General features: G+C 51.4%; 1 protein-coding gene across 1 annotated transcript in view; it reads left to right on the forward strand.

Annotated features, from left to right (window-relative positions):
• The window catches only part of PCSK9 (proprotein convertase subtilisin/kexin type 9), a 269,930-nt gene that overhangs the window by 72,346 nt on the left and 176,492 nt on the right, over positions 1–21,092 (forward strand). The window contains exons 4-5 of the mRNA XM_069642116.1: positions 16,857–16,990; positions 18,331–18,472. Coding sequence (XP_069498217.1) covers positions 16,857–16,990; positions 18,331–18,472 — 276 coding nt within the window. The remainder of the gene's footprint in view (positions 1–16,856; positions 16,991–18,330; positions 18,473–21,092) is intronic.

The following is a 21,092-nucleotide window of genomic DNA, read 5'->3' on the forward strand; positions in this document are numbered from 1 at the left end:
ATGTCAGCCAACCCATCCCCAGCACCGCCACACGACACACCGTGCCATGTCATGCTATTTGAAGGTAAACAAAGTAATCCCCACAACATGACACTAGTATCACAATGCACAGTGTCCCTAATTGAAACTTGCAACACCTGAAATGCTCACAGTAATGCAGGACCAACAACAAACGTGAGCAGGTACTACCATTAACATGACATCACAAATGTAATAAATTAGTAGTCCCACCACCTGGAAATGCCTGCACTCCCACCACTACCAACTGTGCAGTGTTGGCGCCATGTAGAGTTTTAGGTGCACTGCTGCCAACATGGACCCCATCTCCAAACTAGAGGGCCTTGTGTAGACATGAGGAAGGGACCTACAAATTGGGAGGTAGACACAGATGATGAGTTACACATCAATACAACATGCAGTGTACAACACAACAGCAATATGCACTAGGAATGTATACACAGTATTGACTAGACTACCCACACATGTAGTGGGAGTCCAATGTCACCATGTACGTCAATGTCACTTGGGCACACCCTTTGCAAGCCCATGGAAACTGGAAGCAGGAGGGGTGTGTGTGACTCAAACTGAAGCATCTGAACCAAATACATGACAAGCCTGCATGTGCCGAGCCACAATGCAGCGTATGCCCACAGGAACCACGGAAGGCAACAAATTGTCCCAAGAAAATTGGGAAAAAAATAATAAAAAATAAAAATAAAAATAAAAATGAAAAAAAATCAAAAATGGCCATTGATGGGCCCGGGGGGGTTGGGGAGGCCACCCAGGAGGTCCGAGGACAGGGTGCACACCAAAACCCACCTGTGTGGATCCAGGGAAAAAAAACACCTCCATGGGCTCATGGCCCACACGGCTACCCTATTGTGGGAGTATCACTGCTGTTGCTATTATCACCCTGTGCAGCTGCATCCGGAGGTGGTTGCACTATGGGAAGCAGCCCACGCAAGGCCCTAGTCTGCTCCTCCATGGCTGCAAGCATGCGGGTGTGGTAGGTCTCGTTCTGGAGGATGAGTGTGCGGAGGTCCCCATGCAACAACTCACGGGATGCCCGGACCTCCGCCCTCGTTGCCTGCATCTCAGCTGAGAGCGTACGGGTGAGACGCTCCAGCTGCTGTTCTGTCCTTTGGTGTGTTGAAGCCTCAAGCTCAACAAGAGTCGTCCTGAGGTGAAGGAGCTCCTGCCTCAGGGCTTCCCTGTGGCCCTGGGACTCTATGGAGATGGCCTCCTGCAGAGGCGCCAGTGCCGCCCGCCTGTCCCTGTTGGACGCCAACATGTCCTCCCTGTGTGACTGGCAGATGGAGTCGGTTGCCTGCTGTAGTCGCTCCATCAGCCTTTCAGGGGAGACAATGGAAGTGGCCACCCTATCCATGGCCTGAGCCATCATCTCGGATGATGCTGCCTGTTGGGTTGCCATACCGTAAATGGATTGCTCCCATGCGGTATTGCCAGGTGGCGTACGGCCACCACGTCGGCGGGCACCACACCTGTCTGGGGCAAGGCGAACTGCGCCTTGGTGTGCCGGCACTGCCTGAGGCTGCAGGACTGCATTCCCCCTCTGATCTGCTGGCCCAGGAACAGGATCAGATGTCGCGGAGTGTGACCCTGCATCCGTAACCACCAAAGGCGTAGCTGCCAACACTGACATCCCCATTGAGGGTTCTGACCCTGGTGCAGGTGGGTGGGACAGAACAGAATCCCTCCCTGGAACACTCACCTGCGACGGCACGTAGGTCTCATCATCCGAATCAACACCTGAGTACAGCTCGGGGGAGGTGCAGCCAGAGACACCCCTTGAGAGCATGACCTGCAGCACTTGTGGGTTCTCACCCACCACCACACCACGTCCCTCACTGGTGGTTGGTCGGCCCTCGGACCCCTCCTGGGTCTGCACCATCTCCACAACCCCAGCAGTATCAGGTGCGTCTTCCCCTGCAAAGACATAAAAACAAAGAAATGGAAACAGGCATTAGCACCATGGCACACAATGAGGGCTGAGAAGCAAGAGAACCAGTACTTGATTGACACATGTCCCACATGACTAAAACCCTCCCATGCATGCACCCTCACTGCGTATGAAGGGGAGGCAAATGGCACACATTGATGACACCAAGATGGAAGATGAACACATTTTCTGCATGCTGCCTGGCAGTGGCATCACACATTGGCCTGTGATTGCCAGGTGAAACACACATGCCATCACACAGATGGCATGTACCATTGCTATTGAGTGAAGATGGAGAGGAGGGCAGCACCTATTCATTCAGTCCAGTTCCCGCATGTAATAGCTTTTCTAATTCAAACAGGTCAGATTTTTCTCCTGGAGCTGCCAGTCCAAAATGGTCCAATTGCACAGGGACATGTGTGAACAAATGATATCCAGGTAACAAAGTCACTCCACTTTACCATAGCCATGTCAGACATGTGACTAGAGGACTGCGAAATGCCTAGTAAAAGTGGTGGAATGCAAACAATCTGACTGAATGAACAGTGAAAAATAAGGAACAATGTTGTGGCAAGGTGACACTTCAAGGGCAACTGGCGTGCAGTTGGGCTAGATGTCTACTGTTGGCAGAAGGGATACTGCTATGGCCAAATGCAGCTGCGCAGGATGTATTGCATGAAGCACATGGCTGACCCATACGACTCAGGCGCACACACTCTCACCTGGCACACAAACAGAAGCCCTCACACACACACCATGCACATGGATGACACACACATGCATGTGCACTCACCGGACAATGCCTCGTAATCAGGCAGATCTCCCACGCCTTGGATCTGTTCCTCCGTGACGTAGGTCCCAGCGACTGACTCATGTGGAGTGAGTTCCATGTCTACTACTGGAGACCCACCTCCAGTCACTAGAGTTGCGGCATGACTTGAGGCCAGCTTACTCTTTGCCCTGCGCTTTAGGTCATTCCAGCGCTTATAGCAATCATTGGCTGTGCGCCTCACGATTCCAAGGGCACTTACGATGTCCGTAACGGTCTGCCAGTGTGCCTGGCGTTGTGCAGGTGTGGTCTTGGATCCTGCAACAATGACCATCTCGTTATCATGTGCGGACACATACTCGACAAGTGCATTCAGTTCGTCATCCATGAAGCTGGGCTTCCTCGACGGGCCGGACTGTGTAGCCGTGTCTGGGGCATCAGCCTGTGGCGGACGAGCACTCTTCCTCTTCCGCTTGGAAGGTGGTGGTGATCCTGAGTGTCCTGCGCCGCTCTGGACACTAGGGGCAGGAGCCCTGGTGGACTCTGTATCAGGAGTGTGGGATTGCACACTCAGCATGGGAGTTGGTGCAGGCATTGGCTCAAGTGTAATGGTGTCAGGGGGAATGTCAGCAGGATGGACTAGGACCGACACTGTCCTGGCTGGGTGTGTGGGAGCTGGGGTGGATGGAGCCGCAGCTGCCCCTGCAGCCTCTCCGCCCTGCCTACTTGGGGCAACAGATGACCTTGCTGCCCCAGATGCACGTGGCATGATGACATCAACGTGCACCAGCGCACGTGTCATAGGCCTGCTGACCTGGAAGTCAGCCATGGAGTCAGCCAGGTCTGGTGCCACAATGGGCTGGTCCAACAAGGGCTGAGCATGGATGGTGTCAGCCACATCAGCCTCAACGGGAGGGGGGAGGGGGGGATTATGGGTGCCCTTGACTGGTCCTCCACACATGGGGGGACAGGCTCACCCTGCAAGTAACGACCACGTCCCCTACCGGATCCACCACGGCCACCACTTGTGGCTCTTCCACCTTTGCCACCCTTACGGAATCCTCGCCTCCCAGCCATGGCACTGATGTTAATGTGCGTATGGGAGTGGCTGTAAACTATTGTCCTGGGCAATTGGGGGTCAAAGGGGTTGGGTACCAGAAGGTAATTGTACCCTAGTGCTCTAGCAAGGCTGAATGTAACCCCTGGGGAAAGATGACGGGTCACGCTACGCACAGGAGCCCCAAAAAAGGGAGATGACGTGCACGCAACCCCTCCTAGACCACATGTGCAGAAAGAAAAACCTGCACTACGCTGTGGCACCCAGTAACACAAGAATGAACGTATGCGTGTCACACCTAGCCTAGAATGACCTCTGAAGGGGTAGGCGACACACGGGGCAAGCACAGATGTTAGATACGTGTGTGACTCACCGACTGGCAGGTAAAAGAGCGTGAAAAAGGAGCGCGTCTGGTTGGCAACACCCCCGCCAAAAGAAGATTTGTACGCTGTCTGAGGAGACAGGACAACAGTAGAAGGGAACATTGTTTGAGGGAACAGGCCCAGGTAAACCAGTAAAAGAGAAAAAAGAGAAAAAGCTGTCAGAGGTAACAGGGAATACGAACTTGAAACGCCGTGAAGTAAATCGCGTGTGAAACGACAAGAAGTACAGAATTCACCCACTTGCTCTCCATGAAAAGCACGTACAAGCAAATGGTGTTCTACACGTACCATTTATACAGGCCCACACGTCCAGCGTCACTTACGCGGCGTGTACGCGCTAGGGCCATTTCCACCAATTACACGCTTTGTCACTGCCGCGTGTACGCATTAGGCCCATTCCCACCAATTACACGCTTTGACACTCGGACTTGTCTTTCATTTTTTTAACACGCAACATTTTCAAACGTGTGCCCAATTCAACGTGCACGTGACTTCATAGACGCGCATATGCTGGCGACGCCTTTACGCGCTAAGTGCCTTTGATCCAATGACATCGCATATGCGTGCTGCCGTGCATACGCGCTTGGCCCTTTCCTCGTATTACACGTGGACGTGCAGTTTTTCATGCGCGCTGAAATGCGCATGCACGTCTGTACGCGTCACGTCACAGGGGCGCTTGCGCTTGAGGGGCCTTCTGTCCAATGAAAATGCGTATGCGTGCAGACGCGCTTACGCGCTAAGGGCCTTTCCTCGAATTACACGCCGACGTGCAGATTTTTCACGTGCCAAATCACTCCGTATCAAGCTGGCCACACGTATGCACACGGAAGACCACGCTCCTGCCCAGAAGTCCGAACTACTGCCCCCCAGAGCCCCGAGCACGCTCCCACCTGTCATCTGCTGCTGCCTGACTGCCTGCTGCCCACGTGCACTGCCATTTGCTGCCTGCACATCAGCCAGGGGTGCTGTTGCTGTGACCACCCCTGCTGGAACCGAAGACTCCCGACTGGGATTCCATCGCTCCACAGCCCAGCCCCAGGACCCAGTTGCCCACCCACTCCTGCCTCTGGGGTTGTCATTTCGGGGCAAACACCATCTGTGACCACTGACAACCCCCGGCCAGAGAGGCAGAGGGGCACCAGCTTCAGTGCCACCAAAGTTGGTGTCCTGGTGGAGCAAGTCCTCGGGCAGTATGATGCCCTCTTCGGAAGTTCCCGCGCCGACAAGGAAGGACGGACTCGGATCTGGACTGACATCGTGACTGCCACCAACGCGGAGGGGGTGGCAGTCCGCGACTTACAACATGTCAGGAAGCGCTGGGAGGACTTCAGGTCCAGGAACCTGAACAAGGCCCGGCGCCTCTTGAAGGCAGCGGATGCCAAGGGGCGCCGGGGCCACTTGTCGGAAGAACAGATGAGGGTCCTGGAACGCATATCCCCAGCGCTCCACGTCCAGGTCCTAGAGAAGCAGACCCGCCTGGAGTCGAGCGGTGAGTGTACATGCATCCTGATTGTGAGCAGTGCGTGTGGTGATTATTCGGTAGTGTGCAGGTTGCACATCTGTTTGTATGGGGTCGAGTATGGCTGGGGGTGTACAGGGCCGTGGGGCTGACACATGTGAGGGCTGTAATGTGTGAGACATGGATGGTGCTTGTGTGTGTAGGCTTGCATGCCAAATGCAGTTGTGTGGGCACACATGTTTGGATGAATGTGTATGTAAGTAGACATGTCCGTGATGTCACGCATGTATGTTGTTTTCGGCTGCATGTATCAGCACTGTGTACATGTGCATGTGTGTGTATTTGACAAGGGTGCAACAGTGATGCAACATGGATGCATGTGACAGCGGTATGTGGAAGCCTGATTGGCAGATGTGACATGGATGCCCGTCTGATCAGTGCGACACTTGGCAGAGGTGTACACATGCATGCAAGTGTGGTGGTGTGTGTACATGTGTGGTGCACTTCCTGTGTTGCATGTGATGTCGGGCTCACCTTTGGCTGCTCATGCTGTTGTATGTGTAGGGATGGTGGTGGCAGTTGCGATATGGCTGTGGTATGGCTCATGTGTGCGAGTTGTAATAACATGTGTGTTGGGGATTGTGATGACATGTCTGAGGTTTGCCAATGCCACTCATGTGCAACTGTCATGTGTGTATGTGTCCATTGTACAGTGCCCTGATGCCTGTGTTTTGTTTCTCCCTGTCTGCAGCGTCAACTGATGAAGAGGGCGGAGAAGGTGCTGTGGAGCACAGCGGCGGGGATCCCACCGCCAGCCGGAGACGCAAGGCCCGGCTCCCCTCCCGTGTTGTCATCTCGTCGGGGAGTGAGGAGTCCGGTGCCGCGTCCCAGGCCGCAGCTGCCGGGGGGAGGTCCAAGAGGCGGAGGTTGGAGTTGGACTCCTCGGCAGCAGAAGGGGCAGCTGGGACCCCACAGGGCCCAACAGGGGAAGATGGCACGGAGTCATCCAGGTTGGTGGGGGGTTTGGTGGAGGAGGAGGCCGTGCAAGCACCAGAGACGGGGTCTGGAGGTGGGGATCCCACTGGTGCTAGTGGTGCAGTGCAGGACCAGGTACAGGAGGCAGCACAGGCCGCCGCGGAGGTGCCTGTGTGCAATCCTGTCCCCGATCCTGTCCCTGCATCATCTTGCACCAGCAGGGATGCCTACGTCCAGACCCGTTTTCAGGCAGGGGATGAGCTGACGTCAACTGGCCTTCCTCTGCCTGCGGACGTGGCTATCCAGGTCCGGGTTGAGCCTGTCCTGGCTGGTGTGGCGTTGCGTCAACGGGCCATGCGAGGTGACCTGCAGTCTTTTCATGGAGAGACTGCACGTCATCTCGAATGGCTCATTGACCACGTCAGCCTGCTGGGACAGGTCACCCAGGCCGGATTCCTCCATCTGATGGGGCTTGCTTCGACCCCCTCCTCAACTGGACCCCCTACGCGCCAGTCGTCCTCTGTGCCATCTTCCCACCCATCAGTCACCTGGGTGCCCTGTGGAGCTGCCTCTGACGGTGCGGCCAGGCTGGTGGAGGAGGCATCCCTGCCACAGTCGGGAGTCGGACGTCCAGCAGGGGTGGCCACATCTACGACTGCACCCCAGCCGGCGGAGGATGTGCACGCAGCAGGAGGCAGTGCACGGGCAGAGGCAGAGCAGCAGCAGCAACATGGTGGGAGCCATGAAGGCTAGGGGCCTTCGACATCGGAGGGGCAGGCATCGGCCGGAGGGCAGGAGGACCCAGGACAGAGAGTGTCTTCCGTGTGGCAGCGGTTGGGCCACGCCATAGATGCGGAGTGGCGGCGGGCGGAAGAGGCGCGGCTCACAATGGTCAGGGCGGAGAACTCCATGCGGAGGGCCCTGAGGCGGGCCGAGTGCCTCGAGGCAATCCGCAGGGGGTTGGAGGAGGACACGGCGTCGTCCCTGCGGACCCTCGGGGCCATGGAACAGGACCGGCTCCGGGACATCGAACAGGAGTTCGATGATGCCCTGGCCCGGAACACCACGGAGTGAGCCGCTGGACTTGCCCGCCGCCTTTGTATATAGTTCTTTAGTTTTAGGTTTCCTTTGTTTGTTCTTATGATTTGGAGTCGACGGACACTGCTCCACTTTTTGTATATAGTTGCATTTTAGTTAGGGTTTTTTGTAGGTTTCCTTTGTTCAGTTGGGCTCATGGACCCTTGGAAGTTTTGTACATAGTTCTTCATTGGATTGATTTTATTTTTCATTTGACTTTGGACAACATTTTTTTGGATTAGGATTTGGTGTTTTTATTTTTTTAAACGGACATGCAGCTTATCTTTTTTTCATTGCCATTGTAGTTTGTTTCACTTCTTTTGCATTCTTATTTTTTTTAATACAATTTTGTTTTCATACTTCACTGTGTGGTATCATCTCATTGGTTTCATGCATGTCATGTTGGATGTTTTCCCATTCAATTGCAACCATTGTGTGTGATGGACATGGGTTCATTAGCTTTATGAACATTGGGGGTGTAACATGTAATTTCCATTTCCATGTGGGTGAATGGGTTACTTGGGAGGGCTTTTTGGCTGTGGAGGCTGACCATAACGCACATGATTGGGGATTGTGAGGACCTGGTGGAGGCTGCCCATGGTGGCTGGGGGGTGGGGGTGGTGGGAGACATGAGTGGGGGCCTGGTGGAGGGTGCCCCTGCACTGCTGGGGGGTGGGGGTGGTGGTAGACATGAGTGGGGGCCTGGTGGAGGCTGCCCCTGGTGGCTGGGGGGTGTGGGTGGTGGGAGACATGGGTGGGGGCCTGCTGGAGGGTGCCCCTGCACTGCTGGGGGTGGGGGTGGTGGGAGACATGAGTGGGGGCCTGGTGGAGGCTGCCCCTGGTGGCTGGGGGGTGTTGGTGGTGGGAGACATGGGTGGGGGCCTGGTGGAGGGTGCCCCTGCACTGCTGGGGGGTGGGGGTGATAGGGGACATGGGTGGGGGCCTGGTGGAGGGTGCCCCTGATGGCTGGGGGGTGGGGGTGGTGGGAGACATGAGTGGGGGCCTGGTGGAGGGAGCCCCTGGTGGCTGGGGGGTGGGGGTGGTGGGAGACATGAGTGGGGGCCTGGTGGAGGCTGCCCCTGGTGGCTGGGGGGTGGGGGTGGTGGGAGACATGAGTGGGGGCCTGGTGGAGGGTGCCCCTGGATGCTGGGGGGTGGGGGTGCAGGGGGACATGAGTGGGGGCCTGATGGAGGCTGCCCCTGCACTGCTGGGGGGTGGGGGTGGTGGGAGACATGAGTGGGGGCCTGGTGGAGGGTGCCCCTGCACTGCTGGTGGGTGGGGGTGGTGGGAGACATGAGTGGGGGCCTGGTGGAGGGTGCCCCTGCACTGCTGGGGGGTGGGGGTGGTGGGAGACATGAGTGGGGGCCTGGTAGAGGGTGCCCCTGGTGGCTGGGGGGTGGGGGTGGTGGGAGACATGAGTGGGGGCCTGGTGGAGGCTGCCCCTGGTGGCTGGGGGGTGGGGGTGGTGGGAGACATGAGTGGGGGCCTGGTGGAGGGTGCCCCTGGTGGCTGGGGGGTGGGGGTGGTGGGAGACATGAGTGGGGGCCTGGTGGAGGCTGCCCCTGGTGGCTGTGGGGTGTGGGTGGTGGGAGACATGGGTGGGGGCCTGGTGGAGGGTGCCCCTGCACTGCTGGTGGGTGGGGGTGGTGGGAGACATGAGTGGGGGCCTGGTGGAGGGTGCCCCTGCACTGCTGGGGGGTGGGGTGGTGGGAGACATGAGTGGGGGCCTGGTGGAGGGTGCCCTGCACTGCTGGGGGGTGGGGGTGATAGGGGACATGGGTGGGGGCCTGGTGGAGGGTGCCCCTGGTGGCTGGGGGGTGGGGGTGCAGGGGGACATGAGTGGGGGCCTGGTGGAGGGTGCCCCTGGTGGCTGGGGGGTGGGGGTGATAGGGGGACATGAGTGGGGGCCTGGTGGAGGCTGCCCCTGCACTGCTGGGGGGTCGGGGTGGTGGGAGACATGAGTGGGGGCCTGGTGGAGGCTGCCCCTGCACTGCTGGGGGGTGGGGGTGGTGGGAGACATGCATTGTTGATCAGTAATGCAAGGTGACATGTGGGTTGGCTGGGGGGCATGCCCATGGTGGATGGGCAGGGGTGCAGGGTAGTCCCCCGTGGTGTGGGCTGCCTGCAGGGGCCGTGGAGGGTGTGGAGCGTACACCTGGGAGGACCCACACGGCCAATTCACGTGTAGTACTCCCCAGAACCCCTGAAATACACATACCCTGCTGAAATCGCGTGTGGAACTTCCCGCACACCCCTGAAATACACGTACCCTGCTGAAATCGCGTGTGGAACTTCCCGCACACCCATGGAATACACGTACCCTGCTCGCACTGGGCCAATCGCGTGTGGAACTTCCCGCGCACCCCTGAAATACACGCACCCTGCAGGAATCGCGTGTGGAACTTCCCGCGCACCCCTGGAATACACGTACCCTGCTGAAATCGCGTGTGGTACTTCCCGCGCACCCATGGAATACACGTACCCTGCTCGCACTGGCCCAATCGCGTGTGGAACTTCCCGCGCACCCCTGAAATACACGTACCCTGCTGAAATCGCGTGTGGAACTTCCCGCGCACCCATGGAATACACGTACCCTGCTCGCACTGGCCCAATCGCGTGTGGAACTTCCCGCGCACCCCTGAAATACACATACCCTGCTGAAATCGCGTGTGGAACTTCCCGCACACCCATGGAATACACGTACCCTGCTCGCCCTGGCCCAATCGCGTGTTGAACTTCCCGCGCACCCCTGAAATACACGTACCCTGCTGAAATCGCGTGTGGAACTTCCCGCGCACCCCTGGAATACACATACTCTGCTGAAATCGCGTGTGGAACTTCCCGCGCACCCATGGAATACACGTACCCTGCTCGCACTGGGCCAATCGCGTGTGGAACTTCCCGCGCACCCCTGAAATACACGTACCCTGCTGGAATCGCGTGTGGAACTTCCCGCGCACCCCTGGAATACACGTACCCTGCTGAAATCGCGTGTGGTACTTCCCGCGCACCCATGGAATACACGTACCCTGCTCACACTGGCCCAATCGCGTGTGGAACTTCCCGCGCACCCCTGGAATACACGTACCCTGCTGAAATCGCGTGTGGTACTTCACGCGCACCCATGGAATACACGTACCCTGCTCGCACTGGCCCAATCGCGTGTGGAACTTCCCGCGCACCCCTGAAATACACATACCCTGCTGTAATCGCGTGTGGAACTTCCCGCGCACCCCTGGAATACACGTACCCTGCTGAAATCGCGTGTGGAACTTCCCGCACACCCATGGAATACACGTACCCTGCTTGCACGGGGCCAAACGCGTGTGGAACTTCCCGCGCACCCCTGAAATACATGTTCCCCGCTTGGCGTTTGCTGTTTGCCAGCCCGGTGAACTGGTCCAGGGTTAGCGCAGCCCTGTGCGATGATTTAGCGATTTTGATGGCTTTTCCTTGCGCGAGGGCGTTCTTGGGGGCGTTACTGGCGCTGCTGCAGGGTCGCTGCGATTCTCTGCGCCACGGCTGGTTTGGGAGCCTAAAATCCATGAATACGCTGTGCACGGAAATCGGTTTTAGCGCACGTGCCTGGCGCAGACAATCGCACGCGGACACTCTGCGCCAGCCGCTTGCGACACTTTTCTGCGAAATTCTATGAATTACCCTGTAAGTCGCAATGGTTGGACCACCAAAGCTGCCAGACGCGTATCAGCCTCTGAAGAGACATTGTGAGGATTTAGGGGATGGGTCTGTGACCACTCCCCTCACTTTCCCCGGCTTGTGGGTTTCTCTATTTTTTTTATATCTTCTTATTCTATTTTGTAATCTGACTAACATAACTCATTCCCTTTTGACAGGAATGGCACACTTTACCATGTACGTCTGCACATCGCAGGCAAATAGTATTCTGCCTTACAGTTGTAAATATACGTTTCTCCCCCTCACTTTTGACAGAAATTTCACACTTTAACCAGTACGTCTGTGCAACGCAGGCGAAAAGTATTCTGGCACACAGTTGTAAATGTATGTTTCTCCCCCTCACTTTTGACATAAGTTTCACACTTTACCCAGTACATCTGTGTAACGCAGGTAAAAAGTATTCTGGCACACAGTTGTAAACATACGTTACTCCCCCTCACTTTTGACAGAAATTTCACACTTTACCCAGTACGTCTGTGCAACGCAGGCGAAAAGTATTCTGGCACACAGTTGTAAATATACGTTACTCACCCTCACTTTTTCCATACTATCTCAAAGCCAGTACCCACGGCTTAGCGTGAGAATGCCACGGCTCTTTCTTAGCAAAACAGTGCTGACAGCACGAAATACACTGCCCGACCTTACTCTCTCGACTCCGGGCAGACACACACTCTCGACCCAGGGTTGGGGAGAGCCACGAGCCAGCCCGAAGCAAGGACAGTCTCAAAGGACATCCTTCAGTTCACAGAGAGCCTTGCTGCCCTCTCTGGTTCTCTGGGAGCTTCTCTGCTCCTCTGTCCTCTCTGGTTCTCCGGGAGCTTCTCTGCTCCACACCACAACGGGGCACCATATATCAACATCCGACCAGCCCACCAGGTGCGGAACTGTGGGGGCCTTCTGACAGGGCTAGAGGTCGAAAAACCACAGCCACACGCTCGCTCCCCCTTTTGCGGGACCATACCAAGTCCTCTCGGACTTCTCGCCTGCAACACGCTACGGAAAGTGGGAGGGCACTTTTTTAAACAAAACATGAACCCAGGGCCCATGTACACAACAAACCCACATGACATGCAGGTTTACACATTGTTAATGGAACCATCCAGGGGGATATGCCACCCGGGGTGTCATGGAGAATGGGAGATAAAACTTCTACCATATATTTTGTCTGTGCATCTGATCAATTTAATCAACAAATTATTCTATGTCAATAAAATTCACAGCGATCACGGTATAGTTAAACTTGAATTCCTTAACACATAACTCCTTGGTTGACATAACAAAAAGAAGGGGGAGGTTATAGTGAACAACGGTAAAAACCGAGTGGGATGGTCTGAACAAAATATATTGGCAATAACAAAGCATATGGCCGTATTGGGCAGTGTTTATAAATCATATACCTGCCCAAATAAAATAGTAGAATGGATCAGATCGATCACCATGCTATTTCTGTTTAGGAACACTCCATATCGAACTAAAGATTTGAAGAATCGCTTGCACCCAAATGATAATGTGAGTAAGAAAGACAAGCGCCATCTAAGATAGGAGATTTGAAAAGTATGGTGTAAAAACATGGAAGTATGAGACAAGCGACATGTAATCAAAAAGAAGAAAAATAGATACAGGGAAAAGGTTAGATCTTATCATTAGATCCTTAAAAGTATCCATTTGGCAGCAAATATATGCCTCCATTAGGAAAGATGATATTAAACATGTATAGTATACATTCAACAACAGATCTGTGCATTCAGACAAGGCGTTGATGAATGTTATATCATCTAAAATTTGGGAAGCACATATAGTAGGAAAGTTTAAGGCTGTTCATGTGCCTGTGTCAAGTGGTGAAGGAAACTTCCAAATTGAGGTTTCTTACGAAGACATCCTGTTCTTACTTAAGAAATGTAAACAATCATGTTCCCCGGGTCTTGATGAGGTCTGTAACCTGGTTATGTTGGCAAACCCGGAGTTATGGGCTGACATAGTAAAAACGTTAGTTGACAGAGTCATAACAACGGGACAGCTGCCATTATCCTGGACTGTATCCTATATTGTCCCAGTGTACAAGCAAGGAAGGAGACGACCGAAGTATCTATCAACTATTAACTCTATTGGACGGCTAAGGAAAGATTTTTGCAAGTTGTATTTTAAGAGAAATTGAGAAATGGATTGTCCAAGAAAAGACTTTGAGTAAGTTCCAAGTGGGATTTCAACGAGGTCTTTCATGTCTGCATAATATTTTTATTGTGAATTCTTTAATTCATCAGGCAGTTAGGAAATCAGCCATACTTCTTTATATACTATATATCGATTTTGCAAGCACTTTTGACACAATCAACAGAGATAAATTGTGGGTAAAACGGAAGAAAATGGGTATGCCGAACCATCTTCTCTATGCATGCCAACTACTAAGTTACAAGAGCGCAGGTGAGACTGAGCAGTTCTGGGACATGCCCTCCCAGATAGACATGAAGAGGGGTGTCAAACAGGGATGTGCCTTGTCCCCAGTCCTGTTCAACCTTTACCTGGTGGATCTGGATGAGCACCTAATTAGCAAAGAGAAGTCTGCTCTGAAGTTGGGAAATGTGAGAATACGTTACCTAGTGTCCGCAGATGATTTGGCATTTTTCGATGTTACATACATTGGTTTGAAGAAAAACGCTATGAAAATGGTGAAATATATACAAGAAAATGATTTAAAGATTAATTTTGACAAATCGAAAATGATGAATTTGGTAAAGTAAGAAGAGTTGCTACGAGAGGTTTAGAAATAGGGAAGGTAAGATAGAAAATGTTGAGTCCTACAAATACTTAGGATATGAAATTAGTGCAAAAAGGAACGAACAAGTGGTACGTAAGCGTCGCCAAGCAAACGCGATATCGTTGATACTCGTGTTGAAAATGTTTGTATCTAGCCATCTTGGATATAACCTGATTGGTGTTGTGACTTTATATTGTCAAAGGTTGCCAGCAGCAGCAGTCACCTTGCCATGGAATGACCATTTGTAAACTTTGAGAGGTGGGCGGATGGTTTAGGAGGGCTGATCTGGCATAGAATTCTGGGTTTATCAAGAGCCAATCATACAGAGGCAATCTGTATTGAACTTGGCTTGACTTCACTAAGTACAGTGATAAAGATTAAGAGGGGGATGCTGTATTTGAAAATATTATACACGCCGGTGGATAGGCTCCTCCTGACATTTAAAAAGGAAATGTTAGAGGGACGATGTAAAATCTTAGCTGTATTCAAAGAGTGAAATTAAGAATATTTCAAAGAGGAAGGACTTGAGGTGCTTCCGGAACCGAGGTTTGGTTCTCCTCAAGTTTTAGAGAGGCTGGAGGCTGTTCCAGAGGGAGGCCCCAGCCGCAGAAAGAGATCTACCCCCAACTTGTTGCTTGGAGAATCGACTGACCCAAGGGAGTTGGAGGTGGAGAAGCGAAGAGCTAAAGCAGAAAGGTATTTCCGAAGGGAGAGTTGAAGGTATTGCAGACCCAGGCCCCTGACGGCCTTGTGGACAATGCAAAGGGTCTTGAACTTATCCCTTGCAGCCACTGGGAGCCAATGAAGAGATTTCAGGGCGGCAGGAGAGATACGATCCGTGGGCTTGAGGCTAAGGACAAGTCTCACAGTCCTGTTCTGGATGAGTTGCAGAGGGCAGAGAGTAGTTGCAGGCAGATTTAGGAATTGGGTGTTTCAGTAGTCCAGCCTAGAGAGAACCAGAGCTCTAGAGGCAGTGAGCTTCTGGGGAAGGCGAGGAAAGGAAGAATACCTCTGAGGCGGTACAGTTGGTAGTTTGACTTCTTAAAGACGTCAGAGATGTCTGGAGAAAAGGAACGCGTGGAGTCAAAGATGTCCCCAGGGTTCTTAGCCTCACAGGTGGGAGCAGGGAGAGGGCCAAGGGAGGCCGGCCAGAGAGTGACAGGAAAGGAAGGTGCAGATATGCCGATGAGGAGGATCTGTCTTATTGACATTAAGTCAGAGGTGGTTGGCGGCACACCACTTCTGGATTGCAGACAGACAGTCAGAGTTATGAGGAGGAGAATAGGTGGCAGAGGGAAGCCTGAAAACGAGCTGAGTGTCATCCGCATAGCACTAGAAATTGGAGCAGAGAGCAGCAATGCAGTGGGCGAGGGGTGCCAGGTATTGGTACAAAAGCCAGGGGAGAGAGGTTAGACCCCTGGGGAACACCACAAGTAGAGAGTGAGATAGAGGAAAGGAAGGACCCGAGTTGGACCTGGAGGGTCGGTTGGAGAGGAAGGAGGTCAGTCAGGTCATGGCCTGATCATCGATGCCCAGCTTATCACAGAGCCAGGGAGAGAAGTTAGACTATTAGATTGTATACGTTGCTTGTACTAGCCATCACTGGATCATGGCTGAAAAGTCCTAGGGAAAATAGAGGTTGTAGACTATATGAAGAAAAGCATGTAGAAGAAACGTTAAGGCGCGTATTAACAGGCTGTCGGGCAATGAGGAAACATTGCTGATACCTGGCTGAAGGGTTTGATGAGGTGGAAAAAGAGCTGTTTTTGTTAAATGTCATCGCGGGCCATAGTCTCACAAGGGCTATTGCGGCTATTGCTGTAATACAGGTGTGGTTTACTTTTGAGAAAGAGATTTGAAAAACTAAATCATGACATGAAATAATGAAATTAGAGTTATGGTATTTCTTTTTTAAATGTGATTGTGAAATGAATGTTTTTTTATAAGAACATTAATAAAGATGGTATATGAATGTGTATATGAAATGTATGAATTTAATGTATTAATAATGTAAAATGTATTGTGAAAAAGTCAATGAACTAAAACACATTGGAAAAATAAATCTTAATTGTAACACACCCAACGTTACAAATGTGATATGCTGGCATGCAGTAATTAGCAGCAATTACCCACCTAGTCTCATCTGATTTGCAAAGGTTTTTGACATCATTTGAAGTAAGTTGTCGTTTTCAGGGTTTGTGGGTTCTCACCCAACAGAGTTATGGGAGTATTTAGCGATAAGTGGTCCGTTTTAAACATTTGAGGCCAGAATCTTTGGCCACAACTTCGATTTATTTAACAACCCCTTTGCGGGGTGAATTGGAGTTTCTCCTTCAATGATTATTTGGGAAATGTGTAGTCAAATGATGCTTTGTACTGCTGATTGGTCAGTAACAGGCGTTACATACTGGCAAAATGTTAGGACCGCGATACACAGTGATTTTTGATTCTTCCAATAAGACGTTTGGGGGAAATCTACTAGTAAATTATGTATTTTAACACACATAGTTCTAGTAACATGGAGAAGTTAGAAACCAATAAAAACATCAAAGGTGAAGGGGGAATAGAGTTTGGTGGCTCAGCTCATTTAGAGGCAAACAATGTATGTTACTGCTCATTGGGTCACTCCCATTAGTCAAAGATAAAACAAAAGACTTTGATTGGATTACTAGTTTGTCCATTATTCCACAGGAATGTCTCCATGATCTATCGTGTTTTTTCACAGATAAAGGGGATTTGGTGGAGGTGTACCTGCTGGACACCAGCATCCAGAGCAACCACCGGGAAATCGAAGGGAAGGTTTTTGTGACTGACTTTGAAGATGTTCCGGAGGAGGATGGCACCCGTTTCTACAGACAGGTGAAAGGCCTTCATGTATTGTGTTTCTCTTGCTGTATATTTGAACGTCCAGAGGGAGTGCAAGCACAGTTTCTGCTTCTCATGCCGCACTCATTATTCTTTAAAGACTTGAGGATTGTGAACCTGGGTCCCTGGTATACTTGGGATTTTCAGCAAAGTATACTGTACAATACACATAGCTTTAAGTACCTGCTGTACGCGTGTGGCCTGACTGCACAGATCTCGGATAGCTATAGCTACATTTTACACATATTTATATTTTCTAGCTATAGGGACTCGTACCTAGTTTGTTGCTAATTCCAAGTTTTTTCTGCAGAATTGCTGCCAAGGTTGATTACCATTACCGCCACTGGCTCTGATAGACGCACAGCAGCGTTCATCTGCCTTTTTGGAGTCTATAGAACACCATGTGGGTTTTGGTGGAATTACAGCAAGTGGTAATGCCGTGCATGGCATTCTGCTGGTTTTTGGCATTAAAGTGGAAGATTCACCGTTAACTTCAAAGTCAAATTTTGAATTTGGTGGTGTGGTAAAAACGTTGGTAATCCCATTACTGTAAATAAAATTGCTGCAGTGATGGAATTGCTGCCATTGTTTTTACCGCTCTGCCAACCTCACAAGGAGCTCTATAGTTTGCAATATAATTTGCAATAATAATTTGCAAATAATTCCCATTTTGATTCCATGCATTCTCATTTTTTGTGTGTGGATATCCTGAAAACATGGAGTTCAATTTAACCCTTGAGGCCCTGGCTTTGAGCCTGTCCAAACTTAAAACTGAAGACGAATGGCAGACGATTAGGGAATACCTCCACTACGGGGCAAGGCTGCAGAATATGACTGTTGTGTGCTCCTGATCGGGCAGACGCACAGGGAGGCCTTTTAGCCACTTGAGCAAAATGTCAACGTCTTACCAAGAAAGAAGGAATACATCCATCAATATTAATTACTAAATTATTGGTTCCTTCACAAGCATGCACACTAAGGATGCAAATGGCATTCTTTGTTGGTGTTTATGTTGTTTTGATGACACACTCTACATGAACACTTGGCAATCCATGGCCCTGATTTGAATGCAGAAGGAACAATAAGTTGCCGTGCAAGAGGTGTGGCCCTTGTAATTGACTGAATACATGCTTAGGACCTAAAGGGGAACTAAAAAGGGGTTGGATTTTCCTATTAAAAGACGATTTTGTAACTCATAGCATTAATTTCCCAGTGCACATAAAGAATATTTTCTGAATTTGGTAAGGTCAGCTGACATACTGTGCATATTCTCTATTTACGGATATGTACATGCCTTTTACATATGTAAACTAACTGACTACCTTCTACTGCAGGCCAGTAAATGTGACAGCCACGGGACCCACATGGCAGGAGTTGTGAGCGGTAGGGATGCTGGTGTTGCCAAAGGAGCCAATGTCCGCAGCCTTCGGGTGCTGAACTGCCAGGGCAAAGGAACGGTCAGTGGAATCCTTACAGGTGAGCGCTGCTATTAAAGGGGCTTGCAGTTAAAAGGACTGTTGACATCCTGTCTCCGCATATATGTTGGAAAGGAATATGGTATGTTCGTGGTTATGCTAAGTTCTATCATATTGTTTGTGTTGACGGTGGTCTTTACAGGCAGTGTCATATCTTTGTTCAAAACACATTGAGCTCATGTTCTATTGGGGCATAACGTTAATGGACGGCGTAAAAGCCTAAGCTTTTATCCTATGTGCTGGAAAACAAAAGAAGATACAGTAGTAACAATTGATGTCAATTGACACAGTAAACTAAGAAAAGAGCTCACAATGAAGGAATAAACAGTTTAGGAAGACAGAGATTGAAGAAGATGTGATTCCAGATGTTTCTTAAAGGGGCGCAGCGAGGAACAGGAACGAATATCCAACGGGAGGGAGTTCCAAAGTTTGGGAGCTAGAAGTTGGAAAGAGCGGAATTGAGGATTGATGCACAGGGAGGGCGGGGAACAGACAGAAGAATTTGAGAAGCACAGCAGAGATCGCAGGAGGGCTGATACAAAGAGAACAAAGAGCTGAGATAAGGCAGGCCAGGGCATCCAGGGAACGCCAGTAATTAAATATTCCCCTGGAATGAGGGCCATCTGGGGAACAGCACTGGTTATAGGTCTGAGCTGGGCGTTCACCGGTGCTGAGCGGAGCGCCGCCAACCCTGTTAAAGGGTTTCTGTAACTGTCACCAGCGCTCCGCTGCGCTGGTGTCTGTTTTTTGTCTTTTTAGAGCAAAGGTGTGTCCAAGTGTGAGGGATCCTTACTCTAACCTTTTTCATTCTTCCGGGTCCCCGGCGCGGCTTGCATCGGGGACCCGATTCTCTTTTTTTTTATTCCAGATCCCCGGTGTGGCGTAACGCGCCAGGGAATACCTTTATGTAGCCCCCGACCGGTGGTTACCTGTGTTTTAACAGTGTAAGCCCTTGATCACTGTCCTTGCACAAGTCTCCCATCTGCATTGGTCCTGTGATGAAGTTCCTTCACATGGACCTGGAGATGAAGGTACCTGGGACCCCAGGCCATTACAGAAAGCCCAATAGAACAGATCCAGCATTGCCAAATATGCAACTGGTAGAAGGAAGACTCTTTGGAAGCCTGTAACAGGTCAGCGAAACCAAGAAAGACCGTTGATAAAATGACTTGAACAGAGGATATACGTACTCTGCTCATTAACGTAGAAAAGAAGGATCACATCTCCCATAAATCCCTCTCTTCAAATGAAGGCAAAACTGGACTGGGGTTCAGAACCACAATTCAAGATTCATGTGTAAGAAGCATGTGGGGAACACCTGAGCACCTCACAAAGGTGCTTCACAAACTCCCAATATGACAGACATCTTATCTCATCTTGATGGCACTTATATAGGGCATTGTACATCCCGGGGCATCATGGCACTGCAATAACTGCCAGGAGGACAGCCAAGAGGGGTCAATTAAAGACGATAAAAAAGAAAGATGATCCTTGGTGGCACATAGCATCAAAGGGAGAGCATTCCAATGCTTAGCCACAACCACGGAGAAGGCACGACCACCCACCCTTGTGAGCCGGACCCAATGAACTTGGATAAGAAGGGAGTCCTGAGAACGCACGGGGCGATAAGGTGCATATGGAAGCCATGTGGAAACGGCACCACTTTCCCATTTGATACCCAAGCGGGTGAAGAAGCACAGCCATTGACTGGTCCTAAACAGACAATGGGCCTCATTACACGGTAGGCGGTGAGCCATGGCGCTATAAGCGCCATGGCTCATGCCGGTAACATACTGGCACCGCCTTGGCGGAAAGGGGATTTACCGCCCCATTTCAAGGTTGGAGGGGCGGTAAATCCCCTTTCCGCCATTGCCCTTCCCCATTCCTATTTCTGCCCCATAGGGCTCTATGGAAATGGGGAAGGCGCTAATTACGCCACCGCAATTTTGCGGTCCCGTAATTAGCTCCGAGGTCCCTTAGCGGGTTGGACCTCGTAGTACGGCGGTAAGGGTTAACGGTCACTGTTGCCATTAACGGTGACCGTTAACCCTTACTGCCGTCCGTGTAATGAGGCCCAATCACCTTTTTCCCACAGTGAGGGTTGACCACGGAGGAAGAGAGCTCAAGTATCTCTTAAACCTGCAAGCATACGTTAGGGAAAGCCTCCTGCAGTCACTCCCTCTATGAAAAAACAAAGGGAAGAACACCCTCTAAACATAAACTGTAGGTGAAAGACTTTATCAACCTCCCCAACGCTCAAAAGCACTGCACAGCCCACGCACCAACCCAATGACTGCAGAGAGTGCCCACATTAAATGTGTGTGTGTGGCGGGAGGGGTCTTCCAGTAGTAGGATGGGACAGATCACAACAGAGAATCATGATTCCGTAAAGAAACAGCATGTGCTTGGAGGTGACATTCAGAGGAAGAGAAGGAGCAGAGTGAGGAGGTGGTTGGAGAAGTCATCAGCCGAACTTAGGGAAGGATCTGAGCAGACTGTGGCTATAGATGTGTTCCCTAATCTTGAGAGAGGTGACCCTGAGGCGGTGGGAGGAATGAGCACTTGGCAAAGTGCCAAGGACATACAGGTGTAGCACAGGGGAAGTGAGGAGTGAGCATGTG

This window comes from Ambystoma mexicanum, chromosome 1q (genome assembly GCF_040938575.1).
Source record: "Ambystoma mexicanum isolate Mex_15411 chromosome 1q, UKY_AmexF1_1, whole genome shotgun sequence".
Classification (NCBI taxonomy): domain Eukaryota; kingdom Metazoa; phylum Chordata; class Amphibia; order Caudata; family Ambystomatidae; genus Ambystoma; species Ambystoma mexicanum.